This window comes from Gavia stellata, chromosome 25 (genome assembly GCF_030936135.1).
Source record: "Gavia stellata isolate bGavSte3 chromosome 25, bGavSte3.hap2, whole genome shotgun sequence".
Taxonomy (NCBI): Eukaryota; Metazoa; Chordata; class Aves; order Gaviiformes; family Gaviidae; genus Gavia; species Gavia stellata.
This window is the reverse complement of record NC_082618.1, coordinates 4,506,397-4,524,516: the sequence shown is the minus strand read 5'-3', so window position 1 is coordinate 4,524,516 and position 18,120 is coordinate 4,506,397. Positions and strand designations below refer to the sequence as shown.

Here is an 18,120-nt window from a genome sequence, read left to right as displayed (position 1 = left end):
GCTCATCCATTCAACTCGGAGCGGTAAACCAGGCCAGCCGGAGTCTCCAGAGCGGTGGAGCTGCTCCCAAAGGTATTTAGAGGTGTGTGGTTATTTCCCAGCCTCTCACCCCAGACCAGATCTCCCCAGGCCTGGGTGGAGGCTGTGTCCTGCCTAAGCGCGAGATCCTGGGACTTCACTCCGAGATGTTCGTAAGCAGTTTGTCACGGTTTGCATTGAATGTTATTATGTTATTTTGTCATTTAACAGAATTAATTGGACCTCTTCCTAGAAGGGTCTGTGCAACTGGTCAGCCAAATGACTGTGTTTTAATGAAGTCCTGGCTGAGGTGGGGCGGTCGGTCGCACAGAGCAGACAATTTCGGTCAGCCCAGAGCCCTCCCAGCACGGCATCAGAGGCAGAAGCACAGGGGAGTGGTGGAGCAGCCAGAGAAGAGAAGGCTCTGGATCTATTTCTTTCGCATAAGCACTACATATTAAACCCGAGCCCCAATTACAAAGTTCAGCCTCAGCCTTTCCCAAATTCTGTAGTTCTGCCTCTGCAAACGTGGAGCTGAGCAGCAGTTCCTGGCTTTTTCCACCCCTCCCTCCCCAAAGAAGGCTGAAACGCCAAAGAACCACAAATAACAGTAATTAAAGAAAGTATACATAAACATTAGTGTCACACACAGAGAATTACTGCAGTAAAATTGCTCCTACAGGAAGGAAGGACGGAGCTGAATGCTCTCACTACCACACAAATCACGCAGGCTGAGGAGAGGACACACGTTGCTACAGCACCCAGGGGAAACACAAACACTGAATTACCTTAAAGACGGATGCAAATATACAGACGTGTTTAAGAGGAGTCTGTCCCTGAGAGCAAAACAATGAAACAAAGGAAAAAAGTGACCATGAAGATGATGGCAGCAGGAGAAGGAGCTTGGATTTCTGTACCTAACAAGCCTAGCAAGCAGAGTGAAATGGAGCGTGGAGCACGAGTCACGTTTACTTGCAGCCCGAAGGATGGATGAGGATGGGCACTGGTAGCACTGGTACAAACCCTCTCCAGCCCCTACCACTGCTGAAAGCTCCAGATGGCTTCCAGCACACTGCTGATGTCCCGCTGTGCCTTCCCGGGCCATGTAATTTGACATCTCCGGGGGTTCCGTGTCCTACCACGGTCATGGTGTCACCACCACATGCAATGGGGCGTGCAGTGGCCACACAAGCATGGGGCCGCTCGCCGGAGGGTCCGGCTGAGGGTGGGTCTTTGCCAGAGGAAAATCCTGTGCCACAGTCGGTGCCTCGGTCCTTAGGTGGACTCCGAGGATACCTACCTGCACCGTGGGGCATGGCTCTTCCTGCGAGACACACAGTTCTCTCTTTGCAGTGAAAATTGATAGGGCTTTTGGTTGGGTTTGACTCTGTTCTGACAGTATCTATGTATTACCTACCCGCAATCTTCCAGGGACTGGAGAGACAGACACCGAGCACTAGCAGAGGCGAATGGAGCATCTTTAGTGGAAACGCCTGGCAAATTTAAACCCAACCTGCAGCCATTCCCTTGTCAAAGAGGATGCTGTAAACCTGGCTGCCCTAGGGGGATCTCCGCAGCCTATTTTTGAGCAGCCCACAGACACCGAGCTCTGGGACTTTCTCAGCAGAAAGCCCCCAGGTAGGAGGTACCTCTCTGCTGCTTTGGGAGAAGCTGTTTCTGCTTGGAGACCTGGGTCAGCCACTTTTTTACCTCCCTCTCCCCCCGGCTTCCTCGTGCCTAGCCTACACAGACAGTATGGCCCAAAGGGCAGTGACAGCTCTTTTGCTCCTCTTTTTGGGAAGGCTGGAAGCAGAGTAGGCTTTCTGTATACAGACTGATCCCCCGTACAGGAGCTGACAACCTCATTTCATCAATAGTAACAGCAGCCATAATGGGAAAGTAAATTGGGTCTGTCAAAACACAGCAATTAATTTGATAGGTAGTAGTTGCAATAAATGAGAGTAATAAAATGTGGTGAAGCCAGGGCTGACTCAATTAGGAGAAATCTGGAGCAGGCAGAAGAAACGTAGCAAACACTGCTAAGAGAAACCCAGAACTTTGCTGTGAATGCTAAGCAGCTGGGTTTAAAAAATACTCTGCAACTAGAAAAATTAAAAACTATCGGTTGCTTCCGCAGCCACCACTAATGAAAGGCTTCAACCTGGCCATGGTCTGCAGGATCTGCAAGGCTCAGTGAATCCCTGCATCTTTTGGGAGGTCCTGCACAAAAGGCAGGTCCGGTGCTGCCCGGACACGCGGCCCTGGCTACCGCGCAGCCGAGGGGGTAAAGCGACAGCCGGCAGCACTCACACAGGGCTTCCAGCTGTGCAGAGGCGCTCTCGTGGGAGAGGCAGCTGTGGCAAAACAAGAATTGCTAAACGGGGGCATCTTCATTTTAGTTCCCTTCTACCTGCTGAATATGCCTGCCATTTTAACAGCTGCCTTTTTACCTTTTCAGTGCTACTAAACGAAGCAATAAATAACAGCCAGGAGAGGATTTGCTTCTTCCCGGTCTAAGGAGTGCTAAAAAAGCCCTCTCTCCTCCCGGTACTAATTGAAGAACTATTTCAAATCACTGGTGTCTTAATGGTGTCCTCCAAAGGAACAAAGGCTGCGGCAAACATGAAAGACCTCCCGCTATCACAAAGACTTCTGCACATGCAGCTTCCTCACGAAGCATTTCCAAGAACAGAGCCCAGCACACTGTGTACGGGGAGAAATTAAAAAAAAAAATTCAACCACATGATTTACACTTTCCCCCTCTCCAATCTCAGAGAGTGAGCTGTTAAACTGGCTCATTTCTCTTTCTATTTTCTTAAAGGACAGATCCATTTTAAGAACCATCAATTAGGCATCAAATACCAGAAAGCAGACTCAGCTGTCAGAGGATTTCCTGCAAAATATAATCTCAGTATGGGCACAGATGTAAGATACTTGAAGCAGCAGTGAGTAGAGCTCTGGCAATTTCACATGCAGCCTAATTAAATAAATCGAATGTGAAACTGGAGTTCTTTAATTGCTTTTCTGTTTTTCTTATATAGAAACACAACAAGTTATTTTCTACCTATAACTGGAAGGAGATGCAATTTTACAAGAGCAATATTACCTCTCTCTAAAGACACTGCCACTTGGGAGGAGAAGCTCTGTGGTGGAGAGCTTGGGAACTTGGCAAGTGGCTCCTTTTTCTCTTGGCTCCTTGTGGGCAACCATACGGCAGTGGGGCCAGAAAGCAGTGACGGCTGCGGGTGCTGCCCTTCTGGCAAGTCCCACTTCTGGGGTCCCCTGTCCAGCTACGGGGGTGGAAAGGATGCCTGACGAGCAGGAACTCTGCCGAGTATGCTACAACAGCACTCTGTTCCTGCTAGGTTCTACAAATTTATAGTCAGCTAGACTCACTCAAAACTTATTTTAACTAACACAGCGCTATTCATAACATTTGCACTGATGTTATATTTTATATGTGTATTAAGGGTGGTTTTACTACAGAACAACCTGCTGTGAATTAAGAACTGGATGGGCTTAGTGTCTAGCTCTGTTTGCCCCTGTGGAAATAACACTGTAATCAAGAGATAACTCATGGAACAATGAACATTCCCATTTAGACTCTGTTCACTTAAAATGAATGTCATTAGATTCAACAAATCTATTTAAATTTAAAGCAATTTTCATCAGCTTTAACCAGTATAGCATTTTTTTAAAGTTTGAAATAATAATCCACATTCCTTAAAAAAAGCATCGCTGCTGTAGTGTTTAATATACGACACTATTGTTGAAGAGACCTAGCCAATGTCTTTCTTTTCAACAGAAGGGTTTCGAGATGGGTTCTCAAAGCTTCAGTCGTGCGTGAATTAATTTAGGAGAAAGTCAATTGTTACTGCCAAAAATTGGCACTGATGGCATGAGACTGAGAAATGAAGTGCAGAGGTTAGTGCAGTGGAGAAGTGGCACAAAGACCATTCACATTCTTTTTGGACATCTCTAAGCACTTACACTGCTGGGCAGAGGCCAGCCCAGCACAGGTGCAGCTCCGTCCCTGACCCGACATGTTCTTGTAAACCAAGGGCACTGGACACAGCAGCACAACAGTGAAAATTATACACTGCTTTCAAAAACCTTTTAGTATAGTCCTGTACAAGGGGCCTGAATGCAAACGTGGGGCTGAAATGAGTAGAGACAGGGAAAGATGCTGGTTTTGTATAAGCTGAGAAGAATCTGACTAACAACTGTAGAAAGGAGACAAATAGAAGTAAAAAATGGAGGCTTACAGCTCGTCTTGAAGGCCTAAAAAGATTTAAAAAGGGACTAGACAATGGTAACGTGGATAATCAGAAACTTCACAGCTACATCAGATCAAATGAATTTTACTTATTCTGAGCAGGTAATAAAGCACCCGGCTCCAGGCAGGAACCAGCCACAGCATCAGGGTCAAAAAGTTTTCCCACCAGTCGGTTAGTTAGTGGCATGGGCTTTCAAGCATCTCAAATGAAGGTGGAAGGAAACAGGTCCCTTTTGGACACAGGCTCGAGGTACTAGAACAGCAGACTACCTTGAAATATCAATTCAGGCAGAGCTTGAAAAAAAGAAATCCTGCCTTGCTCTGGACAGTGGGAAGCATACAATATATTTTTCTTCAAATTTAGTAAAAGTTCTCCCATCTCAGAGCAATGCAATGCAGTGACCAGGAATGATAGTGAAGATATGGGCAGGGACGTGTGTCAAATTAGCAATAACTAATTTGGAAGGCAACGAGCCAAGGGAAACAAATGAGGACAAATCCCCTGTGCCAAGCTGGCAAAGGAGCCGTGACTGCCGTGCTCTTCAGCTACGTCCCCACAGCAGCACTCAGTCCATGGGGTGTTTAGCTGATAAACTGCTCTCTAATATTAACTAGTCCTGGACATAAAGGCAAAGCCTTTACCGAAGTCTCCGATACACAGTTGGGCCCTAAAGCATCATCACCCTTAATTGAGCTGAGCCCTTAAATCCCTACACACCTGAGAGAGACACTCCTCTAATTGTATTGTCAAAGGTGCAGTGAGGCTCTTGGAACACCCTCGTGGGATTCTGCTAGGCACGGTACTGGGATTTGGGGTGGAAAAGGATCATTCTGGGACAACACAGCTTTGTTGTGAACTGCAGCCTTACAGATTCTGCAGGGTGAGAACATGTAAATAATTGTCCCAGGTTTAATGGTTAAATGGCTAATGGTCCATCTGTTACTTAGTGGACTGATGGCCCAGAATCCTGGCTCTGAAAGGGATCCGTAACCAACACAAGGGGAAAAGAATAAAAGCCAAATAAAGGATAGAGAAATCCTTCCTGCCCCCGAATATCCAAGACCATTGTGTTTAAAAAATTTTGACTAATCTAATAGTAATTAATTGGTCTACTCCCTTTTAATCCCAATATAGCCATTTATATCCAGCCTCCAAAATATTCCATTGCAATGTGTTCCATCATTTCACAACTGGGTGTGGGAAAAAATACTGTACGTTTTCTCAGAAGAAAGAGCAACGTTAAAGTGTTCTCCACTGTCTACCCATGCATCTCCATGGTGTCTCTGCCCAGACTTGGGCCCAGACCACAGACAAACCACATCATCTCATTTCCAGCTTATAAAACATGCAAACTGCTCATCTGGTGCCTTTTCTCTTGTCCATAAAAAGGAGAGAAGAATTAAACCCTCCAATATATGTCTACACTAGACTCTTAATTAAACTTATTTTAGTTTGCCAATCTCTAATGGATCTTTGATCACAGCGTATTATAAACTAACAGGTTAAAAAAAAGACCCAATTTTAACACCTTACATGTGTTTAGGCCAAACCCATCTTACAGAGACAACGGCATCTATAAAAAGAGTGCTTAGGCTGCTTTACTGCATTGTGTTTTAACCTTAGAGGACTTGAGGTAGATTTTAGCCTCAGTATTTGATTTAGAAGGGAGTTTTGTCCTTAAATGCTACAGAAAAGATTTGCAAACTGCTTCCTTCATCCTCCCCACACATCTTTACTCTGCACTTGCAGCAGAGCTGGGTAAAGCTGTATATACGTACATCAGTAAGTTCCCTGGAGCAGACATGGACCTCTCCTCCCGCCTGGTCTGAACCTCGAACGGATTTCCAAAGGAGCGTTTTCTTAGCATGGCCTTCACTAGGATCTTTGAGGAAGGAAAACAGACCAGTAAGAACAGCAGGACTGACATATGGCCCCCTTGAAGCTAGTTCGAAGGAGGCTAACGACAGCTTCTTTAATAATTCAACAGACATTTAACGGAATTACAGCTAGAGCACAAACTAGAGAAACCCACAGAACAGCTATGTGCGTTCCAGGCAGTGTCAAGGCCACTCCCCTGGGAGCAAGCTCAGACCCCTGGACACAGACCATTGCTGGCAAGAGGCGAAGCAGATGCTGCTGACCACTGCCTGAAACCCATGGTGGTCCAAGGCCGTGAGAAAGAGGCACCAGAGCTCTCCTCGGCCATCCTCCCAGGCAGGCGCTGTGCAGAGAGTGCCGACAGCTCCTGGGGGTTCAAAGGCAAAGTTGCTGCTGTCAGGGGAAAGGAGGGTTTTCACTCCCCCAGTTGGCTGTTGGGGCAAGTGTCTATATTAACATCACACCACAAGAGCTTTGGGGAAATGGGTCCTCGCTGTGCCCGGTACGAGGAACCCTCAAAGGCACCTGCATTGTAGTAATCACCTAGGGCAGACCTCCAGCTGGCTCCACACAAACTGAGAGCCCTGAACACCCGCTTGTGGTCCCCCAAGGCTGGCAGGCAAGTGCCAGCTATATACTCCACTGGCAGATGTCCTCTCCCTGCTTCTCTGGCGAGGTCGTCTCCAGGTTTGGAGCCTTCACTTTGAGGAGCCAAATGAGGTGTCTTGCAACCTCTAGATTAATGAAACAAAACACACTTGGGATGCTTCTGGTGTTCTAGGATGTCTGATGCCTGACACTTTGAGGGTGTGACCCTACAGCTCTCATGAGAGCAGCCAGGGAGATATAAAACGCCTGCTCACACGGTCAGGCCCTGCAGTCAGGCTGCTGCAGTACTCAGAGGCACAGAAAGTTCACGTTGGGTTGAAAGGCCAAGTTTCTCATGCCAGGAGCACATGTGCACCCTCTCCAACCCTCCTCCAGCAGTTGAGAGCTTCAGCAAAGTATCATGCTCTCAACCCATGCAGAGGATGTGGTTGTGGTTTATACATACCACAGCTGGCAAACTCGGGATTGTCTTCACGGAGTTTTTCACCTCCTCCTCTGTCACCTCCACCACAGTACAGTGCTCTTCCTCCAGTGGCAGGGGCTCCTCGCCACCCTTGGTTAGCCACGGATGCACCTGCACGGGGAGGAACACGGACAGCTGCAGGTCTCCCTTCTACACCAGAGCACAATGATGTTGGTGATGAGAGGGAAACAGGGGCACAGGACTGATTACGGGGGTAAGCTGCCTGTTGGTACTGCTCCATTTTCCACGTACACTGATGTAGCTCGACCAGCTCCCTTGGAAATCGCTGCAATCTGGTGCCTGGCCAGACGGCATCCCCTAATGCCCAGTGCTGTCGCACCCACTGCCACCAACCAGCATCTTGGAGGAACCCGGCACCCTCCAAATCAAGTTTGAAATGCTTTGAAAATCTCAGTTACCCAGAGCCTTTTAATCTTCTTCTCTCATATGCACGCATTTCATCTAGGGTTACAAGTGCTCGCCACCTGGGAGAATCAAGATCATTTATGCATCTGCACAAACAAGGGTTTAGGTGTTTCAAATGGAGTTTAAAATGGGGTTGTTCAGTCTGGAGAAGAGGAGGCTGAGGGGAGAGCTCATCGCTCTCTACAACTACCTGAAAGGGGGTTGTGGGGAAGTGGGTGTTGGTCTCTTCTCCCAAGTGACAAGTGACAGGACAAGAGGAAATGGCCTCAAGTTGTGCCAGGGGAGGTTCAGGGTGGGTATTAGGAAAAACTTCTTTACTGAGAGAGTGGTGAGACACTGAAATAAACTGCCCAGGGAGGTGGTGGAGTCACCATCACTGGAGGGGTTCAAGGAACGTGTGGATGTGGCATTGTGGGACATGGTTTAGTGGGCATGGTGGGGTTGGTTGATGGTTGGACTTGATGATCTTACAGGTCTTTTCCAACCTTACTGATCCTGTGATTCTGTGAGTACTTAGGTCTGAGTACTGAGGACTTGTGCTACTGCAATGGCCTCCTGCCTACATAAATAGTGAAATAATGCATTTTGCCACCTGGACACCACATAAACCTCTACACACCCACACAAAGGAAGGAGGCAGTTTCCCACCATCCCTCCCTGTCACTGCTGTGGAAGGGAGCTGGCGGCAGGACAGGACAAGGCTCTCTGCTACCCACATCCAGGGCTGGACGTTCTGCCTGTCAGGGAGAGCATCCTCCAGTGTTGGTGCTAGAAAGGCCTGCCTCACCCTTCAGGACAAGGACTTTAATTAGGATGGATGCTTACTGCCTACTGCCATTCCAATGAGTTGGATGCAGATGTTCAGAGTGTTCTCCAAGGGCTTAGAGATGAGCTTCTTTACGGCACTTTTAATTAAGTTGCATTTTCCAAAGATCATTAATTGTGCTTTTAATAACTCTTTTCAAGTCACATCACGATGTCCAGCCTTAAGTGAAACCAGTGCACTAAACCCTAGTCTGCCTGGGGCTTGCGAACATTTCAGCTAGGGAGAGGACTGCCTAGCCATATGTTCAACGTTCCTCATACAAAACGATTTGCTTGATTTATTTTGATGGTGAACAGCAATTCCAAACCCAGTTGGTAGAGCAGTCAAGATATTTGTCCAGCCTAACCCCCTTATATAATTTTACCACCTCCTTCCTGCTTTTGCCATGTTTATCTCCAATGTTGACATCAAAGATTTACCAACTATAAACGATCACATACGAGAAGCAGCGTGGAGCTAATGCTCACCAGCACAAGAACGTTTGCAGCCACGTCAGGGTTTTGTCTTACAAGTAAGGAACATGAAAGAGGAAGAGGAGGGGAGCGTGAAAACAGGGGAAAACAAAATGGAAAGAACCCAGGGAGGAGGAGAAGGAGGCCTGGAACAGTCACTTAGAAACATCTGACTATGCAAGAAGCCAAGGCTGAGCCCCGACGCCATGTGGCCAGCTGGGTGCTGCTTCACAGCAAAGAAGCTCCTTGGGATTAGTCTGTGAATGCAAATATGGAGGGAGTGTGTCATCTCCTTGTCTGGACCACATCAGCTGCACGTGTCAGGGTCTTCTGTACTCTCTGGGTTGGATTCCTCTGGCCAGGGCCTTCAGTGATGGTGGCAGTCACTCCACAGCCGCCTCCGCCAAGAAGCTGCTTGGCCATCACCTTCCTTGGGGGAACAACAGAAGAAAGCTGTCCTTTTTCTACTGACTCTCATGGGATGGTTTCCTTGGTGGAGAGCATGAGAAAAGCAGTGCTCAAGGCCCTGGGCTGAGCCCAGAGCCCAGCCTGGCGCAAGAGAGACATGCTTCAAACACACGTCCTCAAGCACATCAAGCATCTTCAGTGCACTGCCAGGGATAAGATCCAGCGCCCTGCTCTGCTCTTCTCCCCAGGGTTTTTACAGGGCTCAGGTTTCCACATCAAGTGCCTGCAAGAGCTGCCAAGTGAAATCCACTTAATACAGCTCCAAAGCACTTCCCACCATCACCGGCTGTGGCCTCCTGGGCATGGAGGGAAGCGACATCACGTTTCTTCTCAAAGTTCAACCTTCCTACTGTCAGCTTCAGTGGCAAATGTGCTGGTGTTGGCCTGAGACAAAGCGAAGAAAGGTTGTGTGGCCCGCAGAGGATGCTGATGGATCTCCGCAAATCTTGAGAGCCTCCAGCAGGTCCAAGGCCGCGCTGGGGGGTAACAGGAGGACAGAAAGCCCGCGCAAAAACAGAACAAAGCCGAGCCTTGTGAAGCATTGTGCTCTACCAGTCCTAGTCACTCCCTGTGTTAGTAAGCATCCCCCAAGTAAAGCTGATAGAAACAAGTGTGCTGCCTTGAGGCTGTTGACCATGCAAGCACCAGAGGAACACGCTTCCAGCCCCCATAACGCAGGTCCAACGCTGACAGCGCAGGGTCTGCAGCTAGCAGTCCCCGTGACAATGTCAATTCTCCCGGGGATTCACTGAGGATCAGCCAGCTTTTGAGCAATTTTAATTTAAATAAGTAAACAAGAAAGCTTTTGTCAATATTCCCCAACAAGCAGCAGCAGCGACAGAGCTGTTACATGCTGCGAAATGAGCACTCCCCCTTTCCGAGGCGGCATGCCAGAGAAAGCTCCCAAAACAAACACTGGGAACAGCTCTGCCTCATTAGAAGGTACCAAAGGAACAACAAAATCAGCTGAGACAAAAGACTATAAAATCAATGTCCAATTTACCTTAATTTCAGGGACTGTTATCCTGGTTTCTGGATTTTTATCGAGCATGCGTAGGATCAGTTCCTTGAGCTCTTCACTTATCTGTGCTCTGAGTAAAGAAAAGAGCAGTATACAGTTAACAAGGGAATTATAAGCGCTCAAGACATACTGCAGTTACTCGGTAGAGAATCTGCTCTGCTCAGAAGGTGTTTTCTCTGCAAAGCCGGCTTGACAAAGGAAGGTCTAGTTGGCTCGATTCCTTCTCAGGCATCATGGTCACTGCTATGGGGTTTGGTTATCCTGTTCTGCCCGCTAACACGGCTGCACGCTCTCAAAATGCAGCACAAGGGATCAGGTGAATGGATCTAAGGACATTTTTAAAGATAACACATTTAGGGGAATTTCAGAGGACAGATTCTGGGACAACGAAGTGTTACTGAGAGCAGAACTGGAGCTGGGCTCCATGATACATGAAGGGCACAACTTGATCTGCCGAACCTGCATCATGAGCAACCGTGTGCTGGACGGAACATCCCCATTTGACTTTTAAGTTCCCAGCTAAGCTTGCAGGTTGCGTTAATTAAATTGCTTCCATGAACGCTGATGGCAGCCAGTTTGGTAAGTAGGTATTTCTTACCTGTATAGATCAGCCTTGGGGTAACAAAAGGAGGGAATGAGCAGACATGACTAAGAGAAATGCATCTACCTGAACGCAGAAGCCATCCTATCCACATGGAGCCCTTGGTCCTGCAGTCTGTCCCTCTAGTCCAAAGGCTTCAATGACTTCTGTTGCTAATGATGCAGGCAACATCTTTAAAACACACTTGATCTGTATAATCTAAGTGCTACCGAAATAAAATGCCAGCATATGACAGAATTTTATTAGGCAGTTGAAAGTCTGTATTGCAAATGACTTTCGAGGAGCTGCGTTTCTGCATGGAGATGGGATTTGGCAGCACAAAATGTCACTCCCCAGCAGGGCTGGATTTCAGATTGAAAACACTGATGAGGACAAGGTGCTGTGCCAACCCTCCTCTGTGCCCTCCCCAAGCACAGGAGGGAATAAACTATCATAAACCTAAATGAAGATCATTTCACAGTAAGGGATAATTTAGTCTGATGAAAACAGAGCTGCTGTTTAATAATTTATGAATACTTTATATGGACTTTGGTTATGGGATCTTCAACAAACAGCCACAAGGAAACCCTGCTTGGTCAGTGGGAAGGGGCAGAAAGTGGGTTCAGTTTGAAGCCTGAACACTTTCAGAGTTGCGTCAAGGGTCTGCAGCACGCAGACAACATGGCCCAGCCAAGGCGAATGGCAGGTTGAGTCCTCAGAGACTTCCCACTGCCCAGGCTGCACCGCAGGTGACAATTTAGGTGGGAATGGGAAGAACGGTGCTGCTCAAGATGAGCTCCAGGCACAGAGGAACAGCTATGGGGAGTGACAGTGCATTTAGGAGGTCAGAATAAAAAGACTCCTACGGGGGGACCACACTTGAGATGCAGGTGAGATGGTGTTTTAAAAATACTTAATATCAGATCCGTGCCAATCTGGCAATGGCTTTATTTAAAATACAAGAAATAAAATATACAATCACCAAACATTTCTGGGCACCAGATTGATTTCTGCGCGACACAGGATTAACATCCTAAGGAAAAGCCCTGTAACCAGGATCACGAAGTTTCGGGTGGGTGATAGCCAGGTAACAGACCGCATCACCCTGGCTCTGTTTTTCCTTCTCTCGGTTCTGCCATGGTGCATGCTGTGCCCAACGGCATTTTTCATCTGAAAAGCCTGCACTATCTGGAATTTCTCACAGTCATAAGTCCTGTAACGGCTCTCAGGAAAATGCCAAGCATCACAGAGCTCAGCACCCATTTGGGAGCGCTGCCAGCACCATAGATCATTTTACAGGGTGCCTGCAGGTCAGAGAATGTTGTCCCGGACTTCAGCTCTTCACCAGGAGGGACTACGCAGAGCTTCTGGCTCTCTTTAACACATGTCTGGACAGAAACTTTCCCAACTTGCTTTTTAGTCACGCCAGGATCGTTAGGTGTGAGCTAACCCCATTTACCTCATGTCATGCCAAGGACTCGCTGACATGAATGAGAACTCCAGAGCGATAAATATTTATCCCAGCGTCTCTAAGGGAAGGGAAGGGACAATGACGCTGGTACAGTCAGCTCCATCTGTCCTAAAGGTTGTCAGGAAACAGGCAACGAGTTTCCATGGACTGTCTCCAAACAGGAATGTGTCTTTTGTAGCCATGGTGAAATAAATTGAAACCAAAATATTCCTAACTGTAGCGAGGTGCTAATTCTGTGGGAGTTCAGGGTGGATCCATTCCAGTGAATTCCAGCTTTATGTGCGTCTCTGTTGCTGCCTTTATCTAACAAATAGATGTAGTTTAGACAGCCGTCAACACCCAGTAACTCTCTGCTCCTCCAACAACCTAACCAGGGGTGCAGCTTTTTTTAGACTGCGAGAGCAGGTCACCAAGAAACCCAAATAAATCATGCAGCTGAATTATCGCTGAAGGAAATGTCTGAATGAAGAAAAGGTCCTTAGCACAACCCAGTTAGCCCATTAAATGTTAATAACTTACTGCAGAGACAGATGGGAACAGTCATTTGTAAGTTGACTGCTAACCCAAATATATGATGGCTGAGAGAGGAGAGGCATCTTGCCAGGACCCAAGCAAGCAGAGAGAAAACTGCCAGGGAAACATAAACAATTTTTTTTTTTTTTTGCTGCAGTGCTGTCAAGACAAAGTCCTGCCCCAACCGCAGAGCAACCGGTGGGAACACGGCAGTGTGACATGTCCACCCTTCGTGCTCTTAATGCCTGAAGCCTGGTTAGCTGTAAAACCTCTCCGACAGCACAGGGTCGGCTTGCCAGAATTGCTCCATACCCACGACTGGGGCCCGTGTTTGCCATGTAACAAGCGGCCTGACCTTGTGGCCGCAGGTCCTTGGGAGGTGTGCTCCACACAGTCCCTGGCGTGGGCTCCACCAGCCTGAGCGGAGATGGCTCCGTCTGAGCTATCTGCAGCGGCTGTGCTTCACAGTCAGTGGAGAGGTAATGAATACAGCCCGGGGAGCCTGGGGCGTGAGTCATCCCATCTAAAGCAGATGTCTAAAATAGGACAGCCCGAGTACCCATTGCTTTCTGCAGACTCAGAAGGAAGCCGGGGACTGCCAAGGCAGAGGCCCAGCCCCTCGCTGTAGGTCTCTAAAAATTCAGCGAGCATCTCACAAAAAATTCACGTAATAGATGGTGGATACATGCACCTATTGTGGGCTGCCTGACACCATCCCTCCCTTCCTCTCTAATACCAGATGTGCCTTTCATTAGAGTTTTATAATGTCTTCATGCTTGTTTTAAATTAAGTCATTTTTTCTCTATTAGAATGAGCAATTGGGTTAAGAAGGTCAAAAATTGCTTGGAAGTCAAAAAATCTTTGCCTGACTACTGTGCTGATTTGGGAAGGGAAATAAAGAGTCCCACTTTAGTCACTTCATCTGATAGCAAACAGGAGGAACAAATTAATCACCAACAGAAAGTCACCAGAGGCCTGAAGACGGAGGAAAGGCCAAGGAGTGGCCAATACATGAAGGAAAAGGCACGGTGGCTCTGTGGCAGAGACTGAGCACGTATCGAGTGTAACCTCCTGCCAGGCTCATTGACAAGACCACAAACACTCATTGCTCAGTGCCTCGATGCTGAACTTCTCACTGCTCAAATGGCACGCAAGTGGCCTTGGCTTGTCCCCCCCGCCCCGCTGAGTGCACTGCTGTGGGTCAGAGGACGCACCGGGACTGTGCAGGCGGCCATCCCATCCTAACAGAGCCCAGTAGTCTCCACCATGCAGCTCTGACGGTGGCCAACATGGGTTTCCTTCACTGACCAAAGCGGGGTGGGGGGCAGCCTCTCAATGTCAAATGGGGAAATTAATTTCTGGGTTTTTTCGTAACCAGCCCCAGTCTGCCAGCACACAAGACAAACACATATTTTCCTGGAGAATGGTGGAGGAGGCAGAGGAGTGGGGATGTACCAAGCTGTGGTTGTGTATCTCAGGACAAGCCTCCTTCCATCAGACACTTCCCGCAGCTCCAAGGTAAGTCCAAGGAAGCAGCATGTCTTTACTTAGACTGAGACCGAGGTCTATAAACCACACTGCTTTTGAAAATTAATACATTGAATCATTCTGGTGGCTAGCACATGGGAGAAACACAAAACCCCAACAAAACCATGCTCCCAGCATCTCCAGCGTCAAGTAGCTGGGGCAGAACTTACTAGACCCATACTGGAACTCCTCTGCTTCCAGAGATTTCAAGAGCCATTTCCTCTAGTACTTACCTGCACAACATGGACACAGGAGCAGCAGAGGCAGCTGTAATGCTTCAACACCAACGTCTACACAAAACCCACGTGAAGTACCCAGGAGAACACAAAGCACCTTACCCACCCTCGTCTGTCCCTCCGTGGTGACCTACTGGCATTTATGCTGCACAACGAATAACAATGAAAACTGAACTTTATTTTACACTAGTGAGTAAAGTTTACTTACTCTTCTGGGAACTCTACAGGCTTGTTCTTGATCCTGTTATGAAGACCCAGAATATATTCATCTATAAAAGGGCACTGTAAAACAAACAAAAGATTTTCCAGTTGTCAGAGGTCTTGGCATTGCTTAGGCGTTTGTCATTCACGTAACAGAAGTATACTCTCTCTGCACACTCTCTCGATTTTACATGGAGATGGAAATAAGTGAGATCTCCCCACATACAATAGATTGATTTATTCCTTATTAAATAATCAATGCAGAACAGCAGAGTGACCTAAGGAATACAGAACTGGATTGGGATACCCCCCTCTATTCAGCCTACCAGGTGACTCACTTTCCTTTTCTCCGCTCTACTTTTTCTACCTGCAAAATGGTTGTACTGATACCGCCTGGCCTGTATCACTGCTTTGAGGTGTCTCTGTGACAAGCATCATTTGGAGATAGGTATTACTATTAAAACACCTGTTTTTCCACTGTAAATTCAGATATGTGGATTCAAAGCATATTTTTCTCCGGCACACGTGGAACAGACAAATGTCTGTATGTCTTTATATTCCCCTCTTTCTTTCCCTCAATGCTTGCCACATAGGAAAGTAATATCACCATGAGGTTACACCAGCATATAAAATCAAGGTTATACCCCATCACTTGAGGATTTGGCACCAAATGAGACATCGTTATAGACACAGGTCAGAGAATATTTTCCATCCCGACTTAACTCAGTGATATCACCCCATCAATGGCGATAGTTCTGCCTCTGCCATCTCCCCCAGCCATTTCTTACCCCTGGGCTGGATGCTTCATGCCTGTGTGGTGGGATCTGCAGTGGTCCATGCTTGGATGGGAGGTTCAGGTAACACACCTGCACAGACTGCATGTACCTGCTGTACTGCTTGCCCTGGGAGAGCACGGGTGTGACAAGGGGCTTCTGGCCACAGGAGAGGGAAAAGCCATGACAGGATACGGAGTTTGCAGAAGGCAGCTCTGAAGAGCTGGCTCTGCCAATGAGGACTCCATCTGGCCCAGCTCAGCTCTGGCAGACAGAGTTTTCTGTAATCTGGATTGCTAAAGTGCTGCAGGAGCTTGGGATCAAACCTATACCTCCCTCCATGCTCTATCTGGCTTGTTTCTAAATACAAGCAATATGGATAACCCCTCGACAAACTGTTGTTGGTGCTACTGATGCTGCTCTGGGTTTGTAGCACGAACAATTGCTCTGAGTACAGAGGCCAACTCTAGAAAACATCCTTTCCACAGGTCACAACATCAGTCCCTTCTCATCCACAGGGTGATTTGGGAAAACAGGAGCTTGCAGAAGGTAGGTCTTTCTAATATTTGTCTTTATTTGGAAAGGAATGAGACAAAAGCCAGGCGGGCAGACACTCCCATGCAGGGCTCCAGCATCTGAAAGCCAGCTTACCTTCCCGTAAACAAAGCAGTACAGGGTAATTCCCATGGCCCATATATCAAGTGCCTGAAAGAAAGCATGTGCAGGCAGTAAATGAGATGCAACACAGAGACGATCTGAATGAGCTGGATTTTCCCACCGACTCACAGAATATTATTTGTACGCATTTAACTTTTTCTATTTTATGGTGCAGAGTCTCTCTGAAGTTGGGCTCCTAAAGGCATCTGCAGCATGTCTGGGGAATGAGAACTGTGCAGGGCCAGCCACTGCCACCCTTGTCCTTGCTGCGGAGCGCGGTGACCAGCAAGCAGCCCCTTCTTCTTACAGGAGATGACACCATTCAAGGCTGAATATTGAAGAGGAGCTGAACCTCAAAAGTCTTCTTCCAGGCAAAAAACCCCCAAACACTAGACCCTAGCCCCACATGTGCATCACAGCACTTGGCAGTGCTCCTCGCTTTCAGGGGATCAAGACAGGACCTTGGTGCCCAGCAGCCCCCTGTGTCTCTTGATCATTTTGGAAGGGAATCAGGAGTTTCCTCCTTTCCCTTTGGGCAGCGAAAGGGCTCTAACACAGCTCCTGTCTGGGCAGGGATCCACAGCAAAGTCTGTCTGCCCCCTCCACAGAACAACCAACGTCAATTTTGCCTGGACTGAACACAGAATTAGAGCTTCAGTTTTACTCAATAACCACCCCAATCCCTGGGTGGCCAACATGCAAAAGATGCAGGTGTGGTGCTGCCCTTTGTGCCATGCCTGGGGGTCCCAGGAGACATCAGCTATGAGCAGAGACCTACCTTTCCGCTGAAACTTTTGCCTGTGTCTGAAATGGCCTCTGGTGCCATGAAGGCTGGTGTCCCTGCCGTGCTGGAAAGCTGGGCATCGTTCCCTTCAAATTGATTGCTGACTCCAAAATCAGCGATTTTGACATGCCCATCATCTCCTAAGAGTAAGTTGGAAGGCTTGATGTCCCGGTGAACGATCTTCTGGTAGTGCACTGAAAAAAAACCAAACACAGGAGCATTGTCTGTCACGGCAGCCGACACACCCAGGGGAAACCTTTCCAGGAGGATGAAAATAAAGGTGCAAGCTCAGGCACCCCACTCAAAGCTGCTGCTGGATATGCAGTATAATGTAGCAGAAGTGCCCTTTCCTATAGCCATTCCTTTTCGGTGCCTCACTGGGACGTACACCGGAATACAACACCCAAATACATCCGTCACCAGGAATTATGCAAAGACCGAACATGAACCCAGAAACAGCCCAACCAGCGGGACCGAACAGAGCTGTTAGAGAAGGAAATCACTCAAGTCTTGCAGATTTGCTTGACCTCATCAGACCAGCTGATGGATTGGGCGACTTGCTGTATTAAAGGTTTATGGGATGCAAATAAAGAGGTTAATTTTTAATTTGTTTATTTTGAAACTGCAGTGCCGTAAAGCTAATCAAAAGGGGCAGAACTACAGGCAGAATGAAACAAGCCCAGAGGAGATATTTAGGCAAAATAAGAGAACTAGCAGCTGAGCGCCAAGTCCAGCCAACAGCTCAGAAATCAGTGGGTATTTCCAACTCAAAAGATAACCGACCAGGGAGCAATCACCGGCTGGCTGGTGCCAGCACTCTGTCTAGCTGTGCTTCACAATGGGCCCCAGAGAAACAACCTCAACTTGTTCTGCATCACCCCAGATCCCCAAAGCTGCCAGCTACTCCAACCACTTTCGCACCCAGAGCTGTGGCCAAGCC

At 47.8% G+C, this 18,120-nt stretch overlaps 1 protein-coding gene across 2 annotated transcripts in view; it reads right to left on the bottom strand.

Moving 5' to 3' along the window:
- The window catches only part of CAMKK1 (calcium/calmodulin dependent protein kinase kinase 1), a 61,849-nt gene that overhangs the window by 2,893 nt on the left and 40,836 nt on the right, over positions 1-18,120 (bottom strand). For both annotated transcript variants that reach the window (XM_009814625.2, XM_059829087.1), the window contains 6 exons: positions 17,175-17,374; positions 16,391-16,444; positions 14,974-15,047; positions 10,421-10,508; positions 7,228-7,356; positions 6,074-6,177 (listed from right to left, as the gene is read on the bottom strand). In XM_009814625.2, coding sequence (XP_009812927.2) covers positions 6,074-6,177; positions 7,228-7,356; positions 10,421-10,508; positions 14,974-15,047; positions 16,391-16,444; positions 17,175-17,374 — 649 coding nt within the window. The remainder of the gene's footprint in view (positions 1-6,073; positions 6,178-7,227; positions 7,357-10,420; positions 10,509-14,973; positions 15,048-16,390; positions 16,445-17,174; positions 17,375-18,120) is intronic.